This window comes from Lycorma delicatula, chromosome 1 (assembly GCF_047948215.1).
Source record: "Lycorma delicatula isolate Av1 chromosome 1, ASM4794821v1, whole genome shotgun sequence".
NCBI lineage: Eukaryota > Metazoa > Arthropoda > Insecta > Hemiptera > Fulgoridae > Lycorma > Lycorma delicatula.
The window spans coordinates 275,690,316-275,709,889 of NC_134455.1; the positions used below are offsets into that span (position 1 = coordinate 275,690,316).

A 19,574-nucleotide genomic window follows, 5' to 3' on the forward strand; every position below is an offset into this window, starting at 1 on the left:
TTCAGCAATGGATTGTACAGTAGTTAGCGAATTTGTAAGAACAAAATTTCTATCTTATGTTAGCACGTACAATACTGTATACTGGACTGTAGAACAATTTTTGTATTTTAATTTAAAAAGTCTTAAATTTAGGAACTGTGATCATTTTTGAAGAATAACAAATTTTAGTACTGTAAACTAATACACTTTAATTAATCTAACTAATTTATTACTGTCCATTGCATTGTGTAATTTAGTCTTTATTGTAACAAAAAAAAATTGTTTTTTTTTGTACTGAACTTTTATTTTCACCTATTCTGTTTTCTGTCAACATTCTGGTTTTACAAATTATGTTAAACAACTCAGAATCATTCGCTGTAAGTAAAAATACCTGAAGGTCTAATAGTTTGGATAATGCTACACTGTATGATCTAGTGTTTGTATCATTCATTGCTGTGGTAGAGTTACTGTTACATCATCATCGGAGCCACTTTTGTCTTCGTCAGTTTACACTAGATGGTAGTCAATAAATTCATCTACATTCTCTATGTTAGCCTCAGTCCATGTTAACTAAGTTAACATGTTAACTAAGTTAACATGTTAACTAAGTTAACATGTTAACTAAGTTGTCCATGTTAAAAAAATCTTCAGCAGTTATTTTTTCATAAAACAGTTCTTCCCGCAGGTCATCAAATGACATTGTAAATTCTGTTTTTGTAGAACAAAAACAGTTTTTTGTGCAACTGAAAGTTTATGTTTTGGAAGCAGTGTTGAACTATCTTTGCCAATACGCAATTAAATGCTTCCGACAGCCAAATTATAGCATCAAGCACTGATTAAATCAGTTGAGTAGTTGACTGTGCTGTTTCAGTGGTTGCTAACAGAGATTTTATTAAAAATCTACAGTAGTGTAATTTGATACATTTAATAACAACCTGGTCCATAGGCTGGGTGACGCTTGTCGTATTTGGTGGGAACCAAGCTAATTTAGCATTGCTTAATTAGCCGAACCAGTATTAATATTCGGATGACATATGGCTTTATCTTAAAAGAGAAGAATGTGTTTATTTTGCTGCTTCGTTAAACCCTTGCAACCACCCCTCCATAATACACGACGTCATCCATGATTTTTTGTTGGATCTCCATACTACAGGAAGCTTGTTTTTATTAATGTTTTGAAAATACCTCGGCCTTTCCAATAACAAACGGTTTTTTCAGTTCTCCTGTAATAAAACTGCAAACAAAAACTGTAAACCTTTCCTTGGAATGCTTCCCTCCAGTACAACGTTCTCCTTTCAACCAATGTCTTACTCGGTAGTGCATGATAAAAACTCCGGTTTCGTCTCCGTTTGCAATATTTCTATGTTCGTAATTTTCAGTCAAAGTAGCAAGTTTTGTTTTCCAGTCAGTTACTGTCTCATCACAAACATCTCCAGTCTCGCCACATACTTCTTAAAACACAATTTGATGCCGCTTTTTAAACTTTCCAACCAACCATTTGAAGAGCTGAAATTGGTGTTAGTTCTACCTAACTTCTCTGTAATTTCCTTGGCTTGGTGCTCTACAGTTACTCCTGAAATTGGTAGCTTTCTTGCATTAGCACTCACAAACCACTCCCAAACAATTTTTTTAATTTCTTCGTTGCCAGTTTTTCGCATATGCCTATTTGAACTGCTCCCTTTTAATCATTCAGTTTTTAACTCGTGTTTGTTTTTTCAAATTTCATGGTTGAGTCTTAACTACGCCAAATTTTTCGACTAAGGTTTTAAAGGACAGTTTGTCTTTTTCATTGGCTTCGATTACTTTGATTTCTGTATTTAAGTCCAACACAACTGTTCTTTTCAATTCCATACTTGTTACACTAATACACAGTATTCAGAAGAACACTATACCAACAATCGCACTGTACAGTTCTGTAATTTTTAGGTACTGAACTGCAATATGGATCCGTAAGAATAAAAAAATTAAAATGAAATGACAAATTCAGTGAATGAACGGAAAACTAAAATGCATACACACGCGCACTCACGGTAAGGAAGACATTGTTATGAACAAAAACGACACATTGATAAGTTACGTATAATGGCGTTTCATAATTAAAATAAAAATTGTGACTCGATGTAAGGAATGATGAGAATGTGTTAAATTATGATTCACAGGGCAGTTGGCATAAAGGATAGTTTACGGAAAGTAGCCAAAACAACGATGACTGTGTGCCTTCGCCTGTACAAGGTTTTAACACTCTTGTCTGTCTGTCATCGCCTTATGATTGACGACGAGTTTTAACGAGCTAATGCGAATTTATCAGTTACTATTCTGACATGACTAATCTTTATTTTTGTTTATGCAGATAATGTGTACCATAGCGTAGTACAGAACACTGTATATACAGAAGTATGAGTAGAGTACTGTACAGTGTATTCTATTTTATTTCGTGGGAAAATTTAGTATTCTGCTGTAGTATAGCGGGCGGTGTATAGCTCTGCATATTGCGTACAAAAGAGATAGATTAATAGGACGGGTGGAACAGTTAGATACTCATTCCTTTACGAAACATCTCGTAAAACTCCGTATACATACGGAGACTTAGTCCGTAGACTAAGCAGTACTTTCTTAGAGTTGTCAGGATAGTTAAGAGCGCGAAAGTAGCCGTCAGCCTGTGTGCACAGTAATACGCCGCCAGCGATACAGTCGTAATACTGAAATAGTAAACATCATTCCTTTTTGATAAGCATTAAGTGGGTATACGCACTTTATTGCATAAATTACAGTATTCTATAGTGATTCTCAAAAGAAAGTTTCCATTAACTTGTAAGATTTTTTGCGTTTCCGCGTCAGCCAGGTTTCCGTTATTTCAGGGAAAATTAACATATCTTTGGTAAAATTCACGGAACCAGGGAAATTTTCTGTTGTAGACAGGAGTCCGTTAAATCCAGGTTCTGTCAACTCAGGTTTTACTGTATTTATTTACAGCAGAAGATAAATGAACTTCTCTAGCAAGTAGAAACAAAGCATTGATTACATTCTACTATACCTGATAAGACAGAGTATTAAACAAAGCTAATTAAATGAGTACAAAGGCTACGTCAATTCCATCTTGGTTATGCTTACCATTTGGAGAAACGTTAGTTGTGTCCAGGATTTTAAAATAAGTACGTTAGTTCTATCCAAAACATCTTTATAAAATCAATCATTAATTTTACAGATATTATGAATATTAATTATTATTAAATATTACTTGTAAGCCAATCTGCTGGATCGTAAGACAGAAATACTGATGAACATGATTTTACTTTTTTGGAAAATTTTCCTTATCTTGGGAAAAGACTAAATAAAGATTGTAATTCGTCCTCTAAATTGTTTTAGCACTAACGTCATGCCTTTTCATAGCATAAAGACTCCTGGCATGTGAGAAAGGAAACAGTTTATTTGTAGTCAATAGATATACATTTTTATTTCAAGAGATTTTTGAACGATATGCATTAAGGTGGAGCTGCATACCTAAATAATGTAAGTCATATGCGAAAATGGGCTATCTGGGACATATTCGTATTGCTCATCAAAAGCAAAGAGAATAAAAATAGCAATTCGAACTTATGTGGAAAAGAAAATATTTTTTGTGAATGAGTACTGCCAGAAATACTTTATACAACTGTTTCAGTTTCACTTTCTGAAAACTTATACTTATTTTCCGTTTTCCTTCTTTATCCTTTCTGACTAAAGCTGATACATATGAAATGGTGTTCCATCATTTATTTTCAAAGTATACTGCCCCTGGTTTCACATTTGCATTATAAGTAGTATTAAGTTGATTTTGACAATTCATTCACAGTTCTCTACAACTTATTTACAACTTGGTTTTTGAACTCAAGTCCAGATTCATGGATATCGTTTCCACCTCAGACAGATGTATCATAAAAATATTTATGAACGTAGAATGACAAAGGCCTACAAATCAAATGCTGAAACAGGCAATTTTTTTAAATACTTCTTTGGCCCTAGGAATGTAGAAGATTGTTTCACTGACAATATTATAATAAAACAAAAAAAACCTGAGGGGAAAAACTGCAAGATCCACAGATTATGTCTTAAACTTATGCAACACCAACCCTTCCCCCTGTTTCTCTGTTTTTATCCGATATTTGGGCAGCATTCACAGCTGTTGTACATCAGTATACATGATCAACTATCGCTAATATTTACATTCAAAACTTAACTGCATGTCTTGAAAATATCGCTCATATTTATTTCACGTATGTAAAATTTTAAAAAGAATAAAAAAGAGAGCTTATGTGAAAACTCATGGAGTAACGAAACAAAAGTGCAGAACAAAAGCAAAGGTGAATTTTCTGCGATAAAAAATGCTTTAGTTCCAGCATAATGAAATCGGGTGTTCTTGAAGGAAATTGTTTCAAATTATTACCATTATACATGCTCAAACAAGACTTTTTTGTATCCTAAAATTATTTTATTTTATCTAATATTTAAATTAATTTTTTTACTAAATTTTAATCTTTAATACTAACAATTGTATTTAAATGTCATTTGTTATAAAAAAATAAAAATACATAAAAAATAATAAAATTACAAATATTACATAGCATAAAAAATAAGACGAAACTGACGGAAATTTGTGAGATGGAACGGAACTGAGGGACTCACTGAACCTGTGAATACAGTGCTCCGTTTTGATAATGTTATCTTTTGCTAGATTACAGGAAAGAAAACTTTCTATACATTCCACCTTAAAATACACGAATAATCTATACAATGCTTCTCATTGCCATAGGAATGTCAATATGAAAAAACTGAGGGAGGCGTCCCTACATTAAATGTAAGGTGTTTTATATTATACATAGTCGGTTTTTTTATAGCCTTTGTTGAATGACTTTTTTTATTTATTCAATATTTAGCTAGTGTATCCTCCCATCAATACAAGAAAAATAGTTACTGAAACAAAAAAATCTGATGTGTACATCACATGACTTTCTTGAACGCCTATTAAATTGCATATACAGGTTTTCTTTAAAATGAAAAGTACATAAAATTTTATTTCATTTAACTTCTGATATTTTCTCTTTTTTTTATTGTTATTATTTATCGTTGAAATATTTTTATAATCACAGGTTAATAATTATTAATAAATCAATATTTTAAATTTAAAAAAAATTAAAAAAAGGAGAGAAGTCTAATTCGAACCGATATGCCTTGCCCTTATAAGATTCAAGTAATTCATTGTCTGGATTACTGTGAAAAAAGTATGAGTTATTGAGCCCCGTTATTTAATAAAGCATTTATTGAAGCACAGCATATATTCCATACGAAGTCGTTTGCTGTGTGAAATATCCTAAACAAAATATTATATGCGCACTGAATAGATCGGCAGCTAAATTATTTCTTTGCCTTTAAAATAAGAGCCGAACCGTTAAATAAGAGTTTGATGAAAAAATCAAAAACTTTATGTACATCTACAATGAAGATTTATATCTTATCGTAAATTTATAAGCGTATCGTGGAATATGAACGTAATAATTGGATAGTGAAGCGACTTACATGTGGATGAATAATTTATGTCACTATTCTTAAAATAGATTCCACGTTCATATAGAACTACTCGCACAAACAAGAAGCACATATATTTAATGTTTTAAAATAGCTACTCACTTGAGAGAAAAATTTCAGGGAAAGTGACTGGTATAATTGTAATTCAAATCACGCTGTTATTACCCGTATCTGAATTGATGGTAGTAACCTATTAAGATTCAACATATAACTTAAGATTAAAATTTAACTCGATTATTTTTATCAGAAAAAATATTTAATAAAACTTGTTGTCGCTCGTAGATACTTTCACATCATCCACAAAGAAAATATTTACTGTTAGAATTCAACATTATTTCTTACGTAGTAATTCGTCACTTCTAAGATCGATGAGACTGTTCTGCAAATTCATTAATCTATATATGCAGTTCCTGATATCATTAGAAGGTTTCTAGTAGGAAGGTTAATTTTAATCTTCTTCTATTATTTATTTATTTTATCTTTTTGTCATTATACGTTTAGTCTTTCTTGTTTTCATGTAAATTTAGAGTAAGCTAATATGGTTTCATTCTTCTATAATTTTATGATCTTTTTAACGATTTTTTCAATTTAAAGTAAGCATTTCTGGGCTTCCATCCGATATAAGTGAAATTTAGGATTGACAAATTACAGTTAAGAAAATCAAGATTAATTGAGTTGTTTTTACACTTAATCCTGGTAATCAATACAAACTGATTACCATAAATCAAATATGAGCCATCGGGAGGAAACAACAGGGGGATGTATCTCCTTCAAATCCCTTAAATATTGCGATTTTTATACGTGTCTTAATACAGCACAAATTAAATTAAATTAAACCAAATTATTTAATTAAACATATTTTTTAATATGTGTTTTCTCTTCCACAACCTAATCAATCGGTCGGTGATCAGTTCCGCTGTTAGACCAAATTAAAACAAGCTCATCATCTAATACAACTCACAAATGAGTTTATAGAACAGCTATTGTAGTTAAAATTATTCTGAATTCCTTAATATTTAACAGAAAACTTAATCTAATAATAATAAAATTTATACAATAAATTATATATACCCGAAGAACGGGCCTCTGAAACACCTTGCCTCAGAACACTGTTTACCCTTTCAATTTAAACCCATTTCTCACCTCTATTCTTACTGTTAGAACTGAGTTACAATTAAGTTAATTCCAAACTTATAGCACAATGTCAAGTAATTTAATATGCTCTCTCAGAATTTATCTCTTGATTTATACTTCATAAAAGTTTTTTTTTTATTGTTTATTATAATTTAGTTTTTAACGGATATAAATTTGTGGAGTTTACTATAATCCAAATAATAATAAAAAACTATTATTTGTTGTTATTATTATTATTTTTAACTATTATTTAGTAGTTACTTTTAACGACGAATAATTAATTTTGATGGAGAGAACAAAACAGAAATAAATGTATTAGAATTAAATAAAAAGGAAGCTTTTTTTTTGTCTTCAGTCATTTGACTGGTTTGATGCAGCTCTCCAAGATTGCTAAAAAAAAGGAAGCTACAATGTGTTAAAGTATAATGAAAATTAGTAAAGGGCTTGTAAACAATCTTCTCTGAAAATAAACAAAATTTTAAATTGCAGTTTTCGATATTCACAGCATAAAGAATCTTTAACATTTTGCATTTTATTATTGACACCAACAAACCACTGACTTTCCTAAATATATTTTAATTACTACTTTACAAAACACCTGTGATTAAATTTGACATGCGTTCTGTCTTAATAACTAACATTTTGATTCCAGTTGTATTTTATCAATGTCCTAGTATGCATTTGGATTTGAAGAAAACACTAGACGGTAATAAGTACGTAAATAGAAAAATAATCCTGGTACACTAACATTTTATTACACATTTTTAAAGTTAATTTTAGTTTTTAAATTAAGTCTCTGCCTTGAGTCACACCATATTTAAACAAAAATTTTTCAAAATTGAACATGATATTTCCATTATGGAAATATTAGTGGAGAATTCCATTCTCAAGCCTAGCACATAATTTCAACATATTTTTTTACCAACCAATTTCGTACGAATTCTAAAAGTCGAATATGCTACAATAAGAAGTTAAATTAAAATAAAAGTATTGGGAATAATTTAGTGAGTAATAGAAAATATGTTTCAACAGAATCAACATTGCTATGCTGTTATAAGATAAATTTTTTAATGATACTTGAATCACCGTTTATTTGCTTAAGAGTAATAAGGCTGTAAGCCGGCCTCCGTGATTCGAGTGGTAGCGTCTCGGCCTTTCAGAGGCGTTTCGGAGGTCCCGGGTTCGAATCCTGGTCAGGCATGGGATTTTCACACACCTACATATTATTCATCTCATTCTCTGAAGCAATACCTAACGGTAGTTCCGGAGGTTAAACAAAAAAAAAAGAAACAATAAGGATGTAAACCAAGGCTCATAACCTATTATCCTTAGTATTAAATCAGTTGCTTATGTCAATGATTTTTATTTGTTTTTTTACTAAGATCGTCAAGGTAGACGCCTACATGAGTATTTGAATCCGTTTTCGAGTGTTTTGAGTTGATTAGAAAATATTGACGGATATAATATTATTGAAAATACAAATATGCTGTGTTCTGAATGAGTGAAATAAATACACAAATCAAACCTAAAAAAACTGTTTTCTACCATTTTCTAACAAGAACATGTGCTATTGAAGAGAGCGAGAAACTTGAGTTTAGCTTCTAGAACTTCAGAGTTTTGTGTTTTAATATAAACAAGAATGTGTTACAGAAATGTGACAGAAAAAACAAGAATGTGACAGAAATAGAATGTCAAGGGTGAACATAATATTGATAAATGCAAGGAAAGAACACTTTTTTCCTCCCTACACCCTGCACTGGATCAACAGTTAAGCTTGGCTCAGCGCAGGGCATGTCCTTGAAACTCAAACGAGGATCGCCGGTTGGATCTCTTCTTTTGATTTTTGCCCACTTTAGCTGGGACACACTATTGCTGGCTTCCTCCACCGGTCCGTATCTTTTATTTCCCAGTAATCCCTACCGTTCACAGCGATCTACCGAGATCTCAGAGGGAAGGGGATCCAGACTCCCTCAAGGAAAGAACACTTAGAGTTCACTAGCTGAAACCAAAGTAAGAAAATTTCGCGGAACCTCGTCTTCCAGTGCAGTATGATAAAGACATCATTGTGAAGAAATAGTTGTGAAAAGAAAACATAATATTTTACTAAATGATTATAATCATCGCGAAAAAATCTGTTAAATACCGCATTAATATCCAACACACAAGGTTTGTACAGTTTTTCCAAGGTTATAGCGAAATAACATCTACATAGTGTAATTTGCAAGTGTTTCAATATACTTCCAAATAAAAGTTAAGTTGAACGAAAATTAAATCTATTAGTACGTAAGTTGAGGCCTGTTAGAGAAAGAGCAGAAGTAAGTTTACTATATCATACGTTTTTCTATCGAAAAGCTATTTTGTACAATTTGTGTTTAAGGCTTATTTCAAATGAGCCTTAAAAAGTATTCAAATAAAGCCTTAAAAGTATTCAAATAATTATTAATTAAATAGATATTGTTATTTGACAAGGAAAAATTCCTGGCTCATTCGACATTAGCCAGACGTTTTTAAATTACTTTAAAAAAAAGGTATTACTGCATAAGTAGTGATCCATAAATCGATATGAAACTAATTCATCTGCAAGTTATTTTGGAATTTGAAACGTTCTGATGTTGAAATTTTGTTGAAGAAATTATTATTCGTTTTCAAAAATGTACAAAAAAGTAGGTAAATCTCATACTACATAAGTAGCAAGGAAAATAACGATTTATTGGCAGTTGTTCTAATATTTCAGTAGTTATTAGATCTCAGCTTACTTATTTCTTAGTGATAAAATTAACTTACCGTAGATTTTAGTTTTTGGTTGTTTTGTCAATTTAATTAGGAATTTTGTGTAAAACAATTATTTTTCTTATAGTACCTTATTTTATGGCTTTCTCATTTATCTGATTTTGCTGCTTAATTTTCATCATTTATTACTGATGTCGACCCCTGTAGTAGGGATTTGAATAATTCTTATGTATTCTGCTGTAGTACACTGGTTTCCTACTGTATCAATGCAATAAACTAAGTAGCATCATTGATGAAGTATTTTATAAAATAATCACGGTGTTATGGATGTAGTGCAAAATTTACTTATAGTTTCATATTTATATAAATCAAGGTTTCGTATTCATACGATAAATATGAATATTATAAACCTCCCTTTGGATATTGTAAACTAATATCCAAAGGGAAAGTAGAGAAGTGGTATCGGTCTTTGTCCATCACCGGTAATTGAATCCGGTGGTGATTATCATTCCGCAGAAAAAACAAACCTATAACATCTTCTCATGTGAAAGTTGTATCTTCTCATGTGGAATATTTGTATTATTTAAATCATAAAACAAATTTTACATAAAACTGCACTCGTGGTTACAGATACTTATTAAAAATAAGAAGTTTTAATACATCTGAATTGAATCTACGTCTTCCTGTCTATATCTCTCATTCTTTGTGATTTTAATGTACGAATACAACAAACTGAAAGAATAATTTTTTTTAGGATAAAATATAGTCGTTTGAAAATATTTAATGTTATAGATAAGAACATTTTATATCTGTACACATGTTTTTGAAAACATGAATAATAGCAATAAATTTCTCTCAGATGAAATCATATAAAATAAGTACAGATTTAACTTTGAAAAAGGTTAACTAAAATCAATCATGATTATCATATTTTGTCATAGCATCAATATGCATGTTATTTTCATGATTTTTCATTAGTACTTCTTAATGTATACAACAAATAGAGAAAACGTTTTGCATTATAAAATTTATATAAAAAACGACACTGTATAGTATTTCTAAATCTAAAATGCACAGTAACAGTATGCTGTCAAAACCCAAAATAGTTGAAAAAAAATTAAAAACAGGGGTTTAGTAGTTAATAGACAGAATATTTAAATAAAATTATTAAAATTGATAAAAAAAGAATTAAAATGTTCTATATTTGAAAAAAAAATGTAATGCATAATGCAATAGAAGTACTTCGACATGTACTTATTAACAAATTAACATTAAAAAATATTGCTTTCCTAATATAAAAATAATACTAAAAATATGTATTTAAAATTGTCTTGTTAATATGTGGAAGTCGATGTAAAATATATATATATATATTTATATATATAAAATAATTTTACGCAGATGTAAACAGTTCTTCCTTATTTTCCATCCTTATCTTCAGATATTTAACCTGATCATAAAATTTGAAATTCTAGAAAGCGCTATTTTTTTATTACCTAGTTATTAATTAGGCATATCAATACTAATTTATTAGTGTATAATTAAACAGAATGTTACTAAGTTATATTTTTAAATTTAGCCATTGAAAATTATTATGAATTACGTAAATATGTATTTATACCATGTCGTAATATGTTACAATTCGGAAATTTAGAATTTATTAATCTAATGAATGTTAACCAGATAATTAGTGTATTGACGCAATAAATAATAAGCACATTAATCTATTTTCTACTATTACAATTATAATTTGACTTTTGCTTTTTAGGAGGACGAGGATTCAGATTCAGGACGTTTTCAGATGACTGAAGTAACATCATCAACCATCAATATTTATAATCATGATTCTTCTATATTCTTCCGAGATGGAAGAAGGAAAATTGATTTCGTGCTAGTTTACGAAGAAACTCTTGGAGCCAGTAATAGTACTCGGATTGCCCGACGTGCCTCTATGATGGCACCACCACCTCCTGTCATCCTTGGAGATAAGAAATTGGCCAAGCAAGAAACTTGGAGGCAAAGATTCATGGGAAATTTAAGGAAAGCTGGTCTTGATATGGAAGAGGTAAGTTAATTTTTTCACGGTATAATTTTTCAAATATCTCAATATCAGGTTCATACTGAAATATCTTACTATTATTAATATTAACATTATCGCGTATTCCGCGGCCCGATCAGGATATTGAGAGGTTGTTGACAATTTAGAATTTTTATATAATTACAGTTTTTTGGTTTAAAATGTTCAAATTACAACCAGGCAAATTAATAATAGTAATAATAATAATAATAATAATAATAATAATAATAATAAAAGCTAAAAACTAGCATCGATTTTTAATGTGAGTTGTATTCAAGGGGAAAAAGTATAATAAAAAATTAATATACGGATATAAAACTTACGAAAAAATTAAGAAAACGAAATATTTTAATATTTCATTTGTAAACAAACACCCACATGAATTTAATGAACCAAGTTAAGTACATTTTCACACATTTTTTAATGCGTTAATCATATCTATCTAGCCTTGAAAGAAGGCTAATTGCGTTAAATATAACGCATGAAATTTCAGATGACCATGTTCTTTTCCTGTTTAGCCTCCGGGAAACACCGTCAGGTATTACTTTAGAGAATGAATGAGGATTATATGTATGAGTGAAACTGAAGTGTAGTCTTGTACAGTCCCAGTTAAATACATGGTGATAACTGTTTTAGATGGGAGGAGAGTAAGAGGGAATTTCTGGCTACTGTTCCTGCAGTAACAGTGGATAATGTAATAGAGACAATCTTTGAAACTGAAACCTAATTGGTAGGATGATGGGTAATATTTTGAAAAGGAAGGTGAAGGAGGAAGTTGAAGAGGAAGAAGATGGTACCTAGTGGGGTAGTGTAGGAGATGGCTGGATAATCGGCGCTATCCAGCCATCTCTGGAGTGCGATGCTAAGGTGTCGTACTTCCGATGAGTGAACGGGGACTCCTGGGGTGAGTAGGAAGGAAAAGCGTAAAGACCGAGTCCCGATCGGAGGTCCCCTGTTTGGGGGACTTCTGATTTGAGGCAGGCAATTAACGACCGAGTACCGGTTAGGAGACCCCCTTGGGGTACCACTGATTTGAGGCAGGCGATTGAGAGGACCTAGTTCCGGCTGACCGGGTGGAATCCCATGCCAGGGACGGCTAGGTCACCCGGAAGGTTAGAGGCAATGGCACCCCTAGGACCGCTTCCGCAGCGGTCAATGTGTGCTTCCGCAGCGGGTCCGGGCCTAGGGGGATTGAAAAAAACCACCAAAGAACACCGATATCCACGATGTAGAATTCAAATCTGTATAAAAGTAACTGCCTTTACTAGGATTTGAACGTTGGAACTTTCGACTTCGAAATCAGCTGATTTGGAAGACGCGTTCACCAGTAGACCAATCCGCTGGGTTTTGAGATGACCATCATACTTCATCACTCTATCATTCTCTCTCTCTCTCTCTCCCTCTCTCACTCAATCAATTATATGAATTAACTTCAGAAGAGGCCGGGTTACCAGCTTGTCAATCAAAGCGAGCGTTAGGGTGGAGTAGATATTTTATTCATTTTAGCAATTAAGTTTTCAACTTCGGTCATTTTAGGCATAGACCATAAAAAAAAACAACTATGGAAAACTCTAGCGCCAGACTTCATCTGTGGCTGTGCGTGCATGCTCACATGAATGAGATTAGATTGTATCTCCGTTGATAAATGTACCATACCGAATGATATATTCATTCAACTCGTTTACCGTCTATGTATATCTAAACGTTTTATTGTATATTTGGTTTATTCGACAGATAAAATTCTTAAATGTACACAAATTATACATCTAACTAAATAAATTGATATTAAAATAATGAAAAACTATTAATTGTGACGATAAAATTGTCTCAAGAAAATAGAGTATCTATTTCCAAGAATAACAATTACTCCATGATAGGATTACTATGAACGGAGGAATGATTTTCTCTTACAGGTATCAGAGTGATGATCGTGTAATCGCATAACAACATAACAAGTCCACTGTAATGTATTGATATTTAACCTATAAGCGATATCTGAGACAGTAACCTCTGAAGTAAAATAAATTAATTTTTGACAAAATAACAAATTAATATTTTCCCTTCTTTGAAAAACGATGCATTGCAAATATTATCTCCGCTCATTATTTTTTTCTTATTATTCTGGGGATGGAAATCGACAAAATAGCGTAAAAACACTTTCATCCAGAAGGTCCTAAGTTCGAACCCGCCAATGGAACTATTTCAGTTGCTAAAAAATTAATTTCTTACATTAAAATTATTTTTTAAAAAATTAGGAGTAGCTATAACTGAACGTAGCCTTGAAGTTACTCCAAGGCGCATAAATAAATAATGAAACATTTATTTTTATAAATTATTCTATGTGGTTAGGACTCTTTTAGCAACTTGCTGAAACTGCACAAAGTAGTTAAGCAACTAAAGTATTACTTCACAACTGGCAATAGATTTTGTGGTTGAAGAACGATTACTACTAAAGTTCATTTCTTTTAATAGAATTCTAATTGTTGCTCACATATTCATGATTAAAATATGCTACGGTTGCTTGTTAGTAGACGTAAATCAAGATTTTACGTATATCTAAAAAGTTGCAGTAATTACACGGTATAAGCGTACAATCATAAATTCTAAAGATACGTCATTTAACAGTACGATTAACAAGTATGAGGTTACATACCCATTGTAATCCAATCTTTTACAAATTACTTGCCGAACTCAATTGTTGACTGTGCATTATTGTGTTATCAAATGTTCTAGCTGGTATTCGGTAGAGGGTGATGACAATATTAATTGTGATGTTTTTGCAGTAATTGTTAAGAAACTAATATTCTTAGGATGTCAAAAAATCACTGCGGCTGCAATAAAGTCGATGTTACTGGAAGCATCGGATGGGCTTTTTATAAAAATGAGTTTTTTGATGAAAAGAAACCGATTTAATAATCATACAAGTAAGATAGTAATTGTTGTCAATTTCTGGCGGAAGGCTTTCCGTAATTGCGGGATGCAGTTGTGTAGGAGTTGACCCAGCCACAATTCGGAATGATGAACAACTCGTACTTGCACAAAAGCGATCGGTATGAGGGTAGCCTCATAGTTTATAGGGTTATTTCAGACTGTGAGTTATACGTGAATAATAAAACATAGATGTATTATTGAAACATATTTGAATTTACTAACAAATATGTAAGAAAATATATTCGTTATTGCTAATAAATACTAAATTCTTGCAGCGGCCTACTAAAGGGCTTATTACTTATTTAGGTATAAAGCTACCTTAAATGCAAGCAGTCTATTTATTACAAGTGCTAAAATATTCCAGTATTTAATACCGACTTAAACTAATAAGCTGCCAATCAATTTTTCTAAATGAAAGCAATCGATTCGTTAAATGCACCGGTTACTTTCATCAAAGTAACTTAACTCCTTTTTACGCGCATCATCATGCGCGTCAAAAAGGAGTTAAGATCTATGAGGACTATGCAAAGGGCGGGTACGCGCTTACCTCCCAGAACATAAAATAATGAGTAATGACTACATAAAACAATATTCTAGCGCAGTGATAACATTCTGAGTAGGGATTAGAAAATCTGATCAAAAAATAGAGAAACAGAATTTTTGGAAGTAAAGATTAGGCATAAATTTAGATTATTAGTGACTTTAAATAAATATTTATTAAAACAACTAAGTTATTAAAATAATTAAAAAAGGGAAATTAGGAAAAGTAAAATTTAACACCCTCTTTCATTAAGTAGTTTCATTCTTGTTTTAAATTAATAGTTCCAAATATTTGTGGACAAACTACTAACTACAGGGTTGAGGTGATTTATTAACGTGCCTTTAAATCGCCAGTATGATTTGAAGTAAACGTCAATAACGTAGTCATTAGTCATTGTCTTTTTTGTGTCTTATCTCAAAGCATTTCTGATCCGGTTGTTTTAGTCGAATAATAATTAATGTTAATTAGTGTTAGAGGATCTCTGTATTGTTTCGGTTGTGTTGGTTGTCATTGATATTTAATATCAATATACTCACAGAGTATAAACTGTTGCACTAAAATTAAAAAAAAAAGCGGAAGGAAGACATAAACTTCTCCAGTTATTTCAACATCTGATTTTCTTTAGAATAATTTTTTATAATAAGGTTTGCTTTTCTTTTGTTTTCACCAATTTATATTTTTGTAACAATCCTCTTGATTCGATTTAGTTATTATTTTAATTCTACATTAAAATTACACTTCTCTTACTCATCGACATGTTAAGTTTCGAAATATATATATTATTTCAGAACACACAGTGGTTGTTATCTTTACCGAAAATTTTAAATGAATAGTCTAATACATAACCCTCCACCAAGAAAGGTCGAATTAAAACAATGAAATATTTTTACATCTTATAAAAAAAATAATATTGACTAGAAATTGGAAGAAATCATAACAGGTCATATGAATTGTCTTTTCTGTTTTGTTAATTTTTATTGACAGAATAATCTGGTTTTGTCGATAATGATAAGATCCGTCTTCCAAGCTTCCTTTTCTTTCTTGTTATATTTTTAATAGCGTTTTTCTTTTTCTGTTTAGCCACCAGTACCACCGTAAGGTATTATTTCAGAGAATGAATGAGGATGCTATGTATGAATGTAAATGAAGTGCAATCATGTACAGGTCACAGGTCGACCATTCCTGAGATGTATGGTTAATTGAAACCCAACAATGACCTTTGTCCGTACACAAATCGTATCCGGTACTTTCACTCAGGATATTACTTTAATGCTATTAACTTGACATATTTGTAGTTTTATGAAACGGCTTGTAACACAGAGTTGAAATTTTTCATCTAGCAAAGCTCACTCCACTATATTCAAAAATGATCTTTTAGCGTAGAACGTTTATGTTTACTTATAATTTAAAAGAAGAAACTTTGGCATTCTAAAGAGTACTAAATAAAAATATCCATCCATCATAATAGTTTAAACGAATCTTCATTTGTAATCTCTTGAAAAAAAATTGTCAGCAAATGCCAACTGCATTTCATTTCTCCAAAATTATTGTAGTTAAATTTAATAAAATTTAACAAAACTCATTATTATAATTTCAATATTCTATAAATGCCCCAAAAAATTAGTCAATAATAAACCTGGAAGGCTTTTAAAATTATTTTAATTAGTTTATATTTCTATTATTGCATAAATATGAATATCGCTTTATGTTAATTAATCTGAGTACAATTCATAATTCACCCGTTTCCCTCAAACGCTGATTTCCGAGAATTCGAAATTTCATGAAAAATGCACAAAAATTCCTCACAAGAGCTTGAAGAAAAATATATAATTCACATTTTTAAATGCACATAAAAAAAAAGTTAGAGACATAGCTCAATAATTAATCACAGTTTTTCTAACGAAAGAAAAAAAAACTCGTGGTAATGACCTGTATAATATTTTAACAAGCTATTGTAAAAAGTCATAATAAAACTGGAAATAATATCACTCTGAGCCTAGAAAAAATGGATAAAAAGAGATAAAAACGGATAAAAAATAGATACAAGTCATAATAAAAACAATTATCTCGTGCCGTTTAACACAAATAAGAGACGTAGTTAACCTTATTCATTTATTTATTTTATTATACGTAAAAAATCTCAATTACTAAGAATTTTTAAAAAAGCATTTATTTAACTTGCTCTGTGCTCTGTGTCGCACGGCGAGTGGTCAGCACTCAGCAATTTCTCGGCGAAATTTTCTCAGCAATATTTAACTTACTTCCAAATGTTTATTTTAGGCTTCCAAAAGCCTAAAATTTTGTACACACGCTTGTTGTCAGCTACAATGCATTGTGTAACAAAAATTCCATAAAAAACTTATTTTCATAGAAAATTTTTTTTTAGAAATAACGGAATTCAAACAACCGCGCATGCGAACGAAAAACTTCAACGTAGTGTAACAGTTACAACCACCGGCTTGGTCTAGTGGTGAATGCGTCTTTCCAGATCAGCTGATTTTGAAGTCGATAGTTCAACTCCTAGAAAAGTCAGTTATTTTTATAAGGATTTGAATACCAGATCGTGGATACCGGTGTTCTTTGGTGGGTGGGTTTCAATTAACCACACATCTCAGGAATGGTCGAACTGAGACTGTACAAGACTACACTTCACTTACACTCATACATATCATCCTCATTCATCTTCTTAAGTATTATCGAACGGTAATTACCGGAGGCTAAACAGGAAAAAGAAAGAGTACCAGTTAGCTGTGCTTTCTGCTACGCAAGAAACTGAATAGCCTGCAATGTGAAGATGAGTTATATACGGACAGCTGTCGACTAGGGTCACTGAATTACTACTCTCAGATTTAAACACAAAAACGTGTTTGAGTCGATTATTCATTTTGTTACATCATTATATTTCAAAAGAAATCCATACAATTGTATACAACTATAGAGTTACGTAATAATCTATACAATACGTTTAAAAGTGATAAATTTATACGAGTCGGAGCGTGGAATGTTAGAAGCTTAAAAAAGGTTGGTAGGCTAGAAAATTTAAAAAGGGAAATGGATAGGGTGAATGTGGATATAGTAGGAATTAGTGAGGTTCGGTGGGAAGAGGAAGGCGACTTTTGGTCAGGTGATTTTAGAGTAATTAACTCAGCGTCAAATAATGGGCAGGCAGGAGTAGGTTTCGTGATGAACAAGAAGATAGGGAGGAGAGTGGAGTATTTCAAAACGCATAGCGATAGAATCATTGTAATAAGGATAAAATCAAAACCTAAACCGACAACGATTGTTAACGTTTATATGCCTACAAGCGCCCATGATGATGATGAGGTAGAGTGTGTATACGAAGAGATTGATGAAGCAATTAAACACGTAAAAGGAGATGAAAATTTAATAATAGTTGGAGATTGGAATGCAAGCATTGGAAAAGGCAAGGAAGGAAATATAGTGGGTGAATACGGGCTGGGCAAAAGGAATGAAAGAGGGGACCGACTTATAGAGTTTTGCACGAAGTATAATTTAGTAATTGCCAACACTCAATTTAAAAATCATAATAGAAGAATATACACTTGGAAAAAGCCAGGCGATACTGGAAGGTATCAGATAGATTATATCATGGTTAAGCAAAGATTTAGAAATCAACTCGTTGACTGCAAAACTTACCCTGGAGCAGACATTGATAGCGACCATAATTTGGTGATAATGAAATGTAGATTGGGGTTTAAAAACCTGAAGAAAAGTTGTCAGATGAATCGGTGGAATTTAGAGAAGCTTGAGGAAGAGGAGGTAAAGAAGATTTTTGAGGAGGACATCGCAAGAGGTCTGAGTAAAAAAGATATGATAGAAAATGTAGAAGAAGAATGGGAGAATGTTAAAAAGGAAATTCTTAAATCAGCTGAAGCAAACTTAGGCGGAATAAAGAGAACTGGTAGAAAACCTTGGGTTTCAGACGATATATTGCAGCTGATGGATGAACGTAGAAAATATAAGAATGCTAATGATGAAGAAAGTAAAAGGAACTATCGGCAATTAAGAAATGCTATAAATAGGAAATGCAAACTGGCGAAAGAAGAGTGGATTAAAGAAAAGTGTTCAGAAGTGGAAAGAGAAATGAACATTGGTAAAATTGACGGAGCATACAGGAAAGTTAAGGAAAATTTTGGGGTACATAAATTAAAATCTAATAATGTGTTAAACAAAGATGGTACACCAATATATAATACGAAAGGTAAAGTCGATAGATGGGTGGAATATATTGAAGAGTTATACGGAGGAAATGAATTAGAAAATGGTGTTATAGAGGAAGAAGAGGAAGTTGAGGAGGATGAAATGGGAGAAACAATACTGAGATCTGAATTTAAGAGAGCATTAAAAGATTTAAATGGCAGAAAGGCTCCTGGAATAGACGGAATACCTGTAGAATTACTGCGCAGTGCAGGTGAGGAAGCGATTGATAGATTATACAAACTGGTGTGTAATATTTATGAAAAAGGGGAATTTCCGTCAGACTTCAAAAAAAGTGTTATAGTTATGATACCAAAGAAAGCAGGGGCAGATAAATGTGAAGAATACAGAACAATTAGTTTAACTAGTCATGCATCAAAAATCTTAACTAGAATTTTATAC

At 31.7% G+C, this 19,574-nt stretch overlaps 1 protein-coding gene across 1 annotated transcript in view; it reads left to right on the forward strand.

Annotated features, from left to right (window-relative positions):
• LOC142332111 (anoctamin-7-like) overlaps positions 1 to 19,574 on the forward strand; it is a 223,300-nt gene that overhangs the window by 105,281 nt on the left and 98,445 nt on the right. The window contains exon 5 of the mRNA XM_075378345.1: positions 11,174 to 11,470. Within this exon, the coding sequence (XP_075234460.1) occupies positions 11,174 to 11,470 (297 nt within the window). The remainder of the gene's footprint in view (positions 1 to 11,173; positions 11,471 to 19,574) is intronic.